The 13,534-nt window shown below is 29.3% G+C and overlaps 1 protein-coding gene across 2 annotated transcripts in view; it reads left to right on the plus strand.

Moving 5' to 3' along the window:
- LOC123305395 (corticotropin-releasing factor-binding protein) overlaps positions 1 to 13,534 on the plus strand; it is a 79,496-nt gene that overhangs the window by 61,745 nt on the left and 4,217 nt on the right. For both annotated transcript variants that reach the window (XM_044887097.1, XM_044887098.1), the window contains 2 exons: positions 150 to 360; positions 10,605 to 10,819. In XM_044887097.1, the coding sequence (XP_044743032.1) occupies positions 150 to 360; positions 10,605 to 10,819 (426 nt within the window). The remainder of the gene's footprint in view (positions 1 to 149; positions 361 to 10,604; positions 10,820 to 13,534) is intronic.

A 13,534-nucleotide genomic window follows, 5' to 3' on the forward strand; every position in this document is an offset into this window, starting at 1 on the left:
CTGTACAATTCATACTTGACTAGAGATTTCTCAAATATGATGATATTTATTTTCTCTGAGATGCAATCGACGATTATATCAAAGTATTTGAAAATAATTAATGTTTCTACGAATAAAAAACGTAATATTTACTGCCTGTATTTTTTCAGTATGTTGATGGTTGGGAATTAAATGGTGAATTCTTCCCAAGTATTGGTGATCATCCAAAATCATTAGACGATCGATTTGCTGAATTTTGTGGTCAACGTAAAATTAAACAAGTTTTTGTTAGTTCACAAAATGCAGCATTGTTTCAATATCGAATGCCTAGCAGAGGACGTGGATTTAGTATTAATGTACGGTTTATAAAGAATCCAGCACGTAAGTTTTATTGTTTTTCAATTTTTTTTTTAAGTGTCGTAAAGAAAATGAGGGAAATCATTTTCAAAGAATTCGTTTGAAAACTGTTCCTACTTTTATAAAAGGACTACCATTACCAGGACTCCACAATCTTAAAACCTATTATAGCTAGGTTAATTTTGACCACAAATTCGAAAAGTAGGACCCCAATTTAGTATGATTCCATACTTGGTTTATCGAAATTGGATAAAATTTGGATATGATAGAGCGAAATTAAATTTTTTGGATTTTGATGACGTCATTAAGTTAAAAAAATCGATTTTTTTGATAACGCAAACAAATCCGATCTTAATGTGTACATATCAGGCTCGTTCTTGACCGGTTTTATTTTTGTGTGTGTATACTGAATTAAACAAAAAAGTTTGGAAAATTAACAGATCTTGACCGATTTATGTCAGATAATTTTACAAGCTAATGTGTATATTTTATTAATATTATTACTTTTATCTCTTTTGGTCTGATAAAAGATCTACGTCAAAGGTGTAATACATTTTTAACAGTTTTTATCTCGAAAAGACAGACAGACCACTTTAATAAATTGTTTTATAACATAATAAATACCAGTTGACATAAAATGTCGAACTATGTAAGTATGAACTAATAATATTTGAATATGTAACACAATTTTTATTTTTTTTTTATTTTTATTATTTTAAATTGAAAATAGTTAATTTATGTATAAAGTTTTTATCCTGTATTCTCTGTGAAATGTTTACATTATCATGTATCTTGTTTGAAATTGTTTTTATTATAGTTTTAGACACTTTACAGTTCGTCAACGTTTTGTTAGATATCTATATAAAGTCTAGTTTATACGATGGCTGTAGTTAATGTTCCAGTTGACGGATGCTTGAAATTTAAAGTCACCAGATGTGTGACAGACTTGAATTTCTAATATTTTTGAGTCTGTCTCAGAGTCTAACAAATTTTGTCACTGTTGACTAGTCAAACGCCATAGTTTTCATCGGGTCTGAATTGGTTTAAGATCACGTCTTTGTTCCAACAGATTTATAAAATTTTTTCCTGATTTATGTCCGATTAGAGTAAAAAAAAAAGTTTGAGCTCAGTGGAGCCGATATCTCGAAAAATTCAAATCGTATTGCATTGGTTTCAATAAATTTTCATAAAGTGTATCCTTAGAAAAAATGAGAAAAAAGTAGAAACAATTTTTGTTTCCGATTCAGGTAAGGTAATTATGCCAGGTAAATTAAGATTTAATATTGGCTGTTCTTTGGATTCTGAATTTGAGCTCTCTGGAGCCAGTATTACGAAAACTACAAATAATATCGTATCTATGAATGAGGTAAAAACTAATTCATTGTTCAAATTATTACAAAAACCAGAAAAAAATGAAAAAAATTTTTGCTCCCGATTTTGATTTAAATCATTTTTTAAGGTGATTTTGAACCATACATTACAAAAAATCAGGTTCTTATCAATGTATGACATACGATTTTCAGCATATGATATTATTAATTCTTCATGTTCAGAATTTCATTTCTGTGGAATTAATATATCAACTTATTAAATTTTAACCAACGGCATTGTTTTTTCTGAACTCAAATCAGTAAAATATTAAGAGATTTACAAATAGATAGAAACTTAATATTACAAAAAAGTCCGTTGTCTGACAGCAATATAAAAGAAAATCTTAAATATATGTATAGCAAACTTTCATCTGAGCTTCTTAGCTGCTAGTGTAAAGAACTTATAGTTATCTACAGTTATTCAGACAGTAATTAGAGTAGTTTAATCCAGGCTGTATGTACTAAGTCTACATGTTTAAATATTTATATGGGGTGTTTCGTATGTGCAATGACGACAGACGACAGACAACCGGAAATGGACTAATTAGGTGATTTTATGAACAACTATACCAAAATTTTGTTCATAGTATCAATATTTTTAAGCGTTACAAACTTGGGACTAAACTCAGGATACCTTGGTATATTTCATATACATGGTATAATAAGGCAAGCGTTTAACAGATCCAGAAATAAAATTTTATGTCTAAGAGGTGGGTTTTTAATACAAAAGCTATATTGAGTACTTCTTAGAAAACTTAATTATGTTGTAGAAAACACATACCTAAAATAATGCCGTGCAATTTTAGAACATCCTGTATACTATGTGTATTGTTTTATAATAGTTTTTAAAAGAAAAACAAATCATTTAAAGAGTCTCCTACTTTACATGGAACAAAAATAGTACTCTACTGTGTTAGGTTATTTATTCAAACTAAATTTACATAACATTATCTTGCTTTTCTTTATATCACTTACGTTCTGTTCTGTTGCTTTTAGAAAATTGTGAACATTTATTTTCTTTTACTTCATTCAATTGTTCAAGAAAAAGTTTATATTGTTTATAGTCTGAGATTAAATTTAAAGTATGTAACAGATTCTTAACTTGAAAATTTACGAATACGTTATTCGCTTTCAATGTTGTATCCAAGTTCACGAAAATGGGTACTAAGCATTTGCAAAAGCTAGTGTGTCATTAGCACTCAATTTATCACTGGTTGGCATACTATTTTTGTTTTCAAGGTGTACTAATTATAGGGACATTATAATAGAAATTTTTTCCAGCGACATAAATAAACAATAACCTTACACTTCTACCCAGAAAAATTTCTGCCAGTAAAAGTTCGTATTAGTATCGTTAAGTATCAGGATTTTCATTTTTATAAAAACAAAATAACTCTGATTACACAAAAATTTAAAATAAAATTAGGATAATGATATTTAGAAAAAAAAGAAATAATAAATTATACAATTATTCCGAATGTTTTTCGTGAATTCACATGTTTTTCGTGGATCCACGTTAGTCCACTGCTTGTTAGTCTACGAGGTTACAGCTATAGAGTTTGTATGGCTTCTTCTGGTCCAAATTTTTCCAACACTGTTCGCGAAATAAATCACCCTATGATAATTTTTCGAACTAATAAAGTGATTTTGCTTAGTTTATTTTCATCAGAATAGATTGTTTCTATTTTTAATCCTCGAACCACAAAAATGGGTGTTATAAGTTTGACCGTTATGTGTGTCTGTCTATTTGTCTGTCTGTGGCATCGTAGCGCCTAAAGGATTGAACAGATTTTTTTGTTTTAATGGTAATTTAATGGAGATTTAATGGTGTTCCTAACTATGTTTCAAGTGCGAGTTTAGGTTTCCGTATCCGGAACAGCTAAAAATAGGCCATAATCCTCAAAATTGGTTCAATTTGGGGAAGACTCTAAAGAAAAAGGTAACTTAATTCAGCTTGTTCTTATATATGTGTAGGAGCTCTAAGGTCGAAAAAAATTAGAATAGTTAGAAAATTACCTAGCGGACTGTATGAAATGAAAAATATGACTACTTACAAGTTTGATGATGAACTGAAGTTGAAAAATGAAGGCCTAGTAGGAAAAATAAGGGACAACAGGAATTTAAGGATCCACCAAAATCTTCTGTCTTCTGGGTACATTGTACCGCGTTGAAATTTAAGTCGCTAAAATATTCTTTAGCACAATAGTTTTAATTTGTACACTTTTGCCTCTACTTGAAATCCCATGAAAAAACTGACACCACGTGAATCACTCGAACAAAGTGATAAATTGTTCGCGAATCACACTGCGAGATTATTAAAATTTGAAAATATAGAAATCATCAGAAAGAAACACTCTTGACACATTTAATTAACGTTTAAGAAACTTGAAATTATTATGAAAATCAATTGATTACACCAGATTACAAACTCAAACCTTTGAACCCTCTTTGAAAAACTTTAATTTAGAAACATGTCGTTGAAATCGCGCGTTTCAAGACGAAAAAATAACTATTAAATAAATTGAAATTACATTCGATTAGAAAATTAAACTTTGAGATTCATTTTGAATTTACACTTCGAATGGTGTCGAGACCAAGTGTCCCAAACCAGAGAAAAACGAAAAAAGTAAAAATTACGTTCTGAAGACAGCCGAAGCGAGGTATCTCGCACGGCTGTGCTGTTACGCAATGAATGAATAACAGGAATCAATGACCAACTAGTAGCCCATACTTTGAAATGACTCAAACAATATGTTTCAAGTGCGAGTTTAGGGTTCCAAAAATTTGTCGGCGGTTTTTTAAATTTTGTAAATTTTTCTTGTTTACCAACTATGTTATATGCTTTAACCTCAGGCTATAGGTTTTAATCAATTTTTGTTACATGACAAAAATTGTTTAAATAATTTTATAATAATCTTATACATTTACATGTGGATCCCTTCTGCAAGCCTCAAGTATTAAATAGTTTTAAAATTATGATGTAGTTGTAATTTTGAACTTCGAACTAATAATACCGTAGTCAAAGATTCAAATAATGACTGGAATAATTAGCTTATAATTTTTATTCACAAAACTATTCAAAATTTGCTAATTTCAACTAATTTCTGATAATTTATAAAAGTTATATGATATATACAACTTTTACACATACTCTTGATATATTGTTCATTAATCAATCCCCAAGCGAACAAGGAATTTCTATGTTTCACTTTTAATTAATGTAATTTTATAGTAATTCAAGCGTTGTACATTACATGTAAAATAATTTGATTCATTTTAATACATATCTGTATGTACTTCGACTTTCGGTAGTATAAAAATTCCCTTAGGAAAACTTTATAACTTGAGTCATGTAATATATAACAAGATTTACTTTATCAAATTCAAGGATTTTATCTAATTCTAGGATTTTAAATATCATAGAATGCGCGACGTGTAATTCATATAAATCGGATGTTAGTTTGATGTGAATTGAGCATTTTAATAAGCGGTACGAAAATATTTTTCTTTTTTCAATGAGATTTATTAAATACTAGCTGTTACCCGCCCGCTTTGCTGGGCAACATCCCCACTTGCACCCCTCCCTCCACATTTCCTTGCGTTGGATAACAGTTTTGTAATGTACACGTCATGCTCTTTTATTTGATACCCCACTTAGGTATATTTGTAAATATTCGATATTTCCTTCCCACTTTCTCGCTACACCTTTCTACCCTCCGAAGGTTAAAAAAATTTCTAAATGTAATTTAAAACATTCTGACCAAGTTTTGAGCTATTAAAAGCCATAATTGAAAAATATGAATTTTTTATTCATGAACACCCCCGCAACCCCCCTTGTAGGTGGAATTCCGTTAGCTGACCTCTACTTAGCAAAAGGAATATTCCTCCCAAATTTCAAGTCTCTAGGTCTTATAGTTCCAGAGATATCGTGATGAGTGACTATCTATCTATCTATATCTATAGAAAGTCTCCTATATATTTATAGATTTGAGATATCAAGATAAAATCCATGATTTTATAATTTTATCCAACGAATTTTATCCATGAATTGTAAATAACAGGTTAATAATACGTAAATTAAATGAAATGGTTAGAGTAATCTGTTTCTGAAAAAAAAGTGTTAAATGTGTTTTGCTGATAAAGGTATATTATCTTTTAAATTGTCACAATTCGTAATAATGTATTTCTTAAATGTTATATTTATTACACAAGTTATCTTAAAACGTAGAAATTTTTACAGTTCAAAAATTATAATGAGAATAATTATCTATCTATGGTACTACGACTTTCTTTTAACATTTTTATTTAGTGGTAAGTTAGAGCCTAAACTTAAAATGTTGATCAAACATTTGATGGCATGGTTAAAAAAAATTTAATGATTTGAAATAAGAGAGATATTAACTCACTATTCGCACCGTGTGTGAGTTTTATTGGAGGCGTTTCCATGGTAACGATACTCTACTTTAATTATAGAATTGTATGGATGCATATATAATTGTATGGATTGCCTTTATCATTTACATTGAAAATTTAATATTATTGTCTAACTTTAAATAAATAATTATGATAAATTACATTTGAAAAATAAAATTTGTGCAAACTGATTTATTATTTTCACAATTTTTAATGCATTAAGTTTAATTAATTAGTGTTTTCCAATAATTTTAATTTGACATTCACTGTAACATTTACATGTAAAGAATTGCAAATTAATCATAATAGCCTCCTTTAACGCCAAAATTTTTCACTGGAAGCGCTGGCATCGTTTTTATTGTCTCTACCATGACTACGCACACAACCAATAACCTGCCGACTAACATTTGAACTAAATTTGATGAATTTGAACGCCAGAACCCTCCGATTAATTACCTAATACCAAAAAAAAAAAAAAAAATATTCAGCCATGGGGACTGTCGACAGAAGTGAAAACTTAAAACTTTGAAATAACTGTGTTTTTTTGAATTTTTATATTAATTATAGTATGTATAATTATTCCAAACTATAATAAATGAAAAACGAAATTGATCGGGTTACGTTTGGAACACAGGAGTTTTGAATGGCAGTCTAGTAACTATACCACTGAACCACCATATAGGTTGCCTTTAGCGTGAACTTTTAGCATTTAATGTCTACCATGGGCCGTAGTGACGGTCGAGCAATTATATCACTTGCTAACAAACCAATTGGTTGCTTTTCGGTGGGCAATTTTTAATACAAAGATGGTCCTAATTTCATGTAATTCTTGAATAAAAATTGGAATTTTAACAATTTACAGGTAGTTTTACAGGAAGTGTTCTGTCCGATTAACCTTAAGGAACATTAACAATGTGTTAAAGCGATTAAAACATATTATTATTACATTATCTTACTATTGTTATATTCATCTTTGTTTTTCCATCACATTTGTCTTTCCGCGCTGGTTTTTTCCACGTTATAATGTTAAACCAATACATTATTTATATATGTAATATATATATTTCCTTACATACTCATATGTGATTAGTATTCATAGACGTTTGACACCGGTATGGTTGCTTGTTTAATATTTTATACATCACGTAACTAATTTAAACCTTATATTTTACAAAATGAAAAGTTATACATGAAATGTAAAAACAACGTTTGAAGTTGTATTAATGACATTAGGGTACGTTAAAAAATTTGTTAAACTTTGATATGTTAATTTCTGTCCAACAGAGTAATATTACAATTTTAATTCGATGTACTCATGCGGTCAAGAATAAATATTTGAATGTAAATCCCTTGTGCAGGATGGTCCGAGTTTCAGCAGCAGGACTTTATCCAATGGTTGATAGTGTTAAAATAATTATGATATTTCGATACACTAATAATCGAGAAAGAAAAGTACACAACCCTCTTATTTTAGCTCGCTAGCCCTCGCGTGGTTGAAAGTTATTTTAGCTTCTTATAATTATATCTTTTTTCGCATTTTTCCAACCTATCTACAGATTTTAAATAATGTATTTTTGTCAGGTGTTCAGAAATTGTGAGTCTTTCTCTCCTCACGAGAGTAAAGATGTAAGCAAAAAATATTAACTTCAGAACTTTCGAGACTGTTTTCACTCTCAAAAAATCATTCAGTATTCAGTGCATCAAAAAATAAATTTAAATAAAATTATGTAGAGGTTATGATTTACAAAGTAAATGAATATTTAACACGCGAAATATTTTACGCATGTGCAGAACGTATGAGCAAGTCTCTCATGGCGCGACTAAAAATTACCGAACGTTTGACGTCAGTGCTGGTGAGATAAGTTTCCATACCTCTGCTACCAGTTTTTGCAATTTGTTACCATAAGCCTAAAATCATGAAAGAGCCTTAGATCATACTTTAGAATTTACAATTTTTCTATACAAGAGTCTTGGCAACATATTCGATTTGTAAGACACATTTTTCAAAGTTATTAATATCAATTTTCAAATTACAATGAATTCCCTATACACTAGTAATATGCGTCACTAATGAAAAATAACAATAATGTTGAATAAAATTAAATTTTATATAATGATAATATAATTTCATAGATACTTATCATCAGTTAGTTTTACTGTATATATCACAATGTTACATCAACGATAATGTTATATTCTTTGAATAATATCAAATAACAACAAGTGAAAACAAACAATTAACTGAGTTAATTGTTGAAATACCATGCATAGTCAGTGTTGATTTCTTTATCACATTACACATACAAACATGTGACACATACATAACTGATAATCAAGTATAGTACATATTATAAAATTTCCGCCTAATTGACGCCCTCGCGGGTAAACAGTGATGTTTACGAAAAAGTGTTCCAAACAAAAGTTGTTTAATTTTTGATAAGGAACATTTTTTACATTTAAACTTTTGTTCTATCTCTAACGGTTTACAAGATGGGTCCTACGGACCCAAGACCCAATTGACCTATGATGCTCATTTACGAACTTGACCTCACTTTTTACGTCCTGAGTACGCTGTAAAAATTTCAGCTCGATATCTTTTTTCGTTTTTGAGTTATCGTGTCCACAGACGGACGGATGGACGGACAACCGGAAATGGACTAATTAGGTGATTTTATGAACACCTATGACAAAATTTTTTCCCTAGCATCATTATTTTTAAGCGTGACAAACTTGGGACTAAACTTAATATACTATGTATATTTCATATATACATGGTATAACAAGTAAGTAATAACATTTAGTTCTGTGTAACGTGTACATTGTACATACAACATTTAGCTACAATACATGACAGAGCTATCGAAGAAAAGCGTACTTGTTACGTCTTAAAAATATAGTAAAAGTTGTTAAAGATAACTTTCTCAATAAGATAGTGTATGATTGAAACTTCTGTTTCAAAGTGGCTTTTGTTCTGATTTCGATTTCAATGTATCTTTCGTTAAAATTTGCAAATGTGCGAGAATAGAATAGACAAGATCTGAAATCAAAATTAAAATCGATTGATAAACAAAAAAGATATAAGCAATTAAATAATCTTATTCTTGCAAAACAACTTTTGATATGTAGTCTTTATGGTAATTGCAGGTTATGACATCACCAAATGTTTTTTCCTTTCTTTCTATTTGTACATTTAAATACTTAATATTTTCGTTATCGATGTTATACCAAAATTGATTAAATACGATGTTCTGGATCGATAACGAACGTCTTTTGAAGCAATACAAAATTTTAATGATGGAATATTCCAGTACTTGAAAAAATTAAGCGATCAAGAGTTACATTTTGATTATTGTTTCCCTAAATATAATTCAGTCTTATATAATATGGTAGAAGCGCAAATAAATCATATAATATACCGTGGAATGAATATAAAATACATTTATTTGCGTTTCCACCATTTATTAACTGAATCCAAAAAATACAACAAATATGAACTACCCGCTTTGCTGGGCAACATCCCCACTTGCACCCCTCCCTCCACATTTCCTTGCGTGGGATAACAGTTTTGAAATTTACACGTCATGCTCTTTTATTTGATACCCCACTTAGGTATATTTGTAAATATTCGATAATTCCTTCCCACTTTCTCGCTACACCTTTCTACCCTCCGAAGGTTAAAAGTAGATAAAAACAATAGATCTTTGAAGCTGGTTGTATATCGTGTCAATATTTTATCTTAATCGATGCACAACTTTTTTAGTTTTTGAAGCATATCCCTTTCAACCCCTATTTCAACCCCTTACTCTACTATAATATGGATGTTTTATACATAAATACCACCTCTTGAATCACTCTATCTATTAAAAAAACCGCATCAAAATCCGTTGCGTAGTTTCAAAGATTTAAGCATACAAAGGGACATAGGGACATAGGGACAGAGAAAGCGACTTTGTTTTATACTATGTATTGATAATAGCCCTCTAATTAAATCTGAAATATATTATAATCGTGAATTTATGGATGGATGTTTGTAACTCAATCACGCCAGAACGGCTGAATAGATGTGGACAAAATGTGTCACAGATTATAGCATGGAATAGCACATAGGCTACATTTTATCCAGGTTAAAGTAATGGTTCCAGTGGGATAGATTTGTTTTTAATTTTTCGTAGAGCAAAGGATCAATATGTTTTATTGCATGAGTAGTGGTCGTTTAGGGGTCAAAAAATGGCAATGGATAATTTAACCCCAGAAAAATGCACAGTTCGTATAGGATAGTATACAGGAACCGTGTTTTTGAAAGGGCTTTGTAAAAGTTGAAGTGAAATATATTTCAAAATTAATTCTTGAACTTTAAGGAATGCCCAATTGATTCGAGCTTGTGATTGGTATTCCCACATCTAGATATATATCCTTATTTCAAACCAATTTATAGAAGTTTTACTGTACAAAGTCTTTTAATAAATATTTATTTATTCTTTGCAGCATGTAACATCTTAATGCAAGGTAGTGATGAATTATATACATTACGTAACTATAATAAACGTGTAAATTGTAGTTTAACCGCAATATATCCAGCTGCTGTACGTACCATTGCATTAAGTGTTGGATTAGCAAGTATTGGTGGCAATGGGGTTGTTGGTAATGGAAATGGTATTGGTGATAGGAATATGGAAATTGAAACTGGTACATTACATAAGGTAAATATTATATTATATTTTGTTTTATATTAAATATTCATAACATTAAATGGTTTTTTTAATATACACAATGTTCAAGAAATCCTTTGAATTAGACTTTCACTTTAAGAGCCAATAGAAGTCCTACTAGAATTCATAATTTATAAAACATGGAGGACCGTCAATTCTAAAGTTGTTCCTTGTAAAATTACTATCATTCATTCATTCATTCTTCATTATAAAATCTTGTGGGTCATGGTTTGACCTGATTTTCTCGTCGCTTCGGCCATATTTGATATATATGACATTTCTTAGTGTTAAATTCAAAAGTTGAATGAAAAATTCTTTTAGGGTAAAAGCTTTTCTTGTACTAAAATAACGAAAATAATGAGCAAAACATGTATGAGTGACTTACAAGGAAAGTATATTTTGAGTAAAATAAAAGCTTATCTTGTAAAAGGTATTTTTACTTAAATTTTGAAGTGAAACTTCTTTAAGTGTACCATTGAAAAAAGAAATACAGAGAGTGAGAGAGTGAGAGAGTTGAATTACTATAAAATAGTAAACAAATCGAACAGAAAATCCATGAGTTATAAAATCTTGAACATATTGTATATAAATACTAGAAGTCTATTTTTATATTGTTACTTGTATAGCTTGAATGGTGATATAGAAAGTTTGTAAAATGTTGAGAAAAATCGGAAAGATATTTATAATCATATAGATTTTACAATAATTATTGGAAAATTCTCTTCTTTTGTGGTTTGAGAAAATTATTGCATTCGAAAATCGAGAAAATAAGTTTTAGTTTTTATATTTGGAGACTTTGACCATAAATAGAATGTTCCTGAAGTATCGAACTAAACATAAACTATGAATTCTTTAAAAAATCCCTAGGCGAAAAGTCTTTTGACGTTTTTAATTCAGACAAATTTTTAACAAATAATTTAACTTATCAAAAATTTAATAGGCAAAAGAAAAAAAAATCGTATGTTTTTAACCGCAAAACTCAAAAAGTTATCGTCGAATTGACTTGAAATTTTGACGGGTCGTTTTTTTATTGCATCAAGAGTGTTTATACATACATTGTCTCCTCAAGTTCCATGGGAGCGGGAAATATTTTCAAATTACTGAAAAACAGTCATATAAATATCAAATAGTTTTGTTTAGTTATTTATAGACAGCATGTATTGGAGCATAACTCTGATTATAGATTCGTTAAATATTTGTAGATGTCGATAAATCTTTTTTGTATAAAACAAAATTTAGCTTCCGTGTGTCTACAGACGCAAAACCCGAAAAGTAATCGACGGAATAACTTGAAATTTTGATACGTCCCGAGGCTACACCATGCGAACGGAAAAAATTCCAAACACGCAGTAGCTTTTTCATCACTCAATAAATATAGGAATTCTTTTGTAACTGTAATCAAATTGACAACATAGTATATGCACATTTTCATATTGAGTGTTGCATGTCCGATGCGAGCTATAGAAATTCTACTACTTCGGTATTTTATATGGCATCGTATCTGTTTTGTGAAATGTTTTGGTTTTTGAATAACACAAGCTCGTTTAAGTCTTAAAAGTAAGGGATGCATGAGAAATAATTTTGAGAATTTTTATTTTGCCATAAAAAAAACTATAAAAAATGAAACAAATGTGCCTTAGTTACTTTTTATATTCAGGAGAATACTTTTGTAAGATATATATCGTAAATTTTTCAACGGATTTCAACTTGTAATATAAGAATTATTCTTAATATCCATTGTAATGTTGGATACTTTTAATATCTTTGTTTTTCTAATATTTTTCTAGTATTTTCTTTATTATGATTATTTATTTATTTATTTTTTTCTATAAATATTACATAAATATCTTCTTTGTAAGAAATAATTTATATTTATTAAGTTAAATATAATATTTTTTATACAAAATGTTTCAAATAAAATCAAGCCTTTAATGCATTATAACGTAAAAAATAATTCTCCCTTCACAAGTTTTATATCCGAAGACACCAAAAACTGTCCAATTTTTCGTCCAAATAGGCGATATTGAAGTGAAATTACCACGGTTCTAATGGCCTGTCTTTTTGAGAATTGCCCTATAAAAGTTTGGTTTTATAAAAATTGAGTTTGTCTGTCGTATACGTTAAAAGAAAGCAATATAATTCTTGAAAAAAATGACAGAAACTTTGCAATTGTCAAAAATATTGAAAAATGGAATTTAATTGTGTATAAAAACTAATTCCTTTTTCAATCCTTTCGATGTTTACAAACTGATTATGTTTTGCAAAATAGTCGAAAACTACGATGATCTATAAACTCGATTTCCTTAAATTCGAAACTCGAGAATGCAGAAAAATTGAATTTTGTGTCAATATTGTCCTACAGAGAGATTTACGTCGAATTTTTCAAGATAGAATTATTGAATTTTAATACTTTTATAATAAAAGTACATTTTTCTATTGTAACCTCTAAACGTATTCAGTTTTTCGTGGGATACTTTGTAAATCGAATAAAACAAAATTAATCTTTTTCCAACGTCAGATTATTGTATTTTGTTTAGTTTGACGAATTCATCATTGTATTCCTGGAGCGAAATATATGTATCTATCACGCTCTTCGAGTACAATTGACAAATTTGTAAAGGCAGAAGAATATAACATGTCTTTCACAGCTTCTAGCGACATGTCTTACAAAATAAATGAACAAAAGTTATTATTTCTTTTCTGTTA

Source organism: Chrysoperla carnea, chromosome 1 (assembly GCF_905475395.1).
Source record: "Chrysoperla carnea chromosome 1, inChrCarn1.1, whole genome shotgun sequence".
Classification (NCBI taxonomy): domain Eukaryota; kingdom Metazoa; phylum Arthropoda; class Insecta; order Neuroptera; family Chrysopidae; genus Chrysoperla; species Chrysoperla carnea.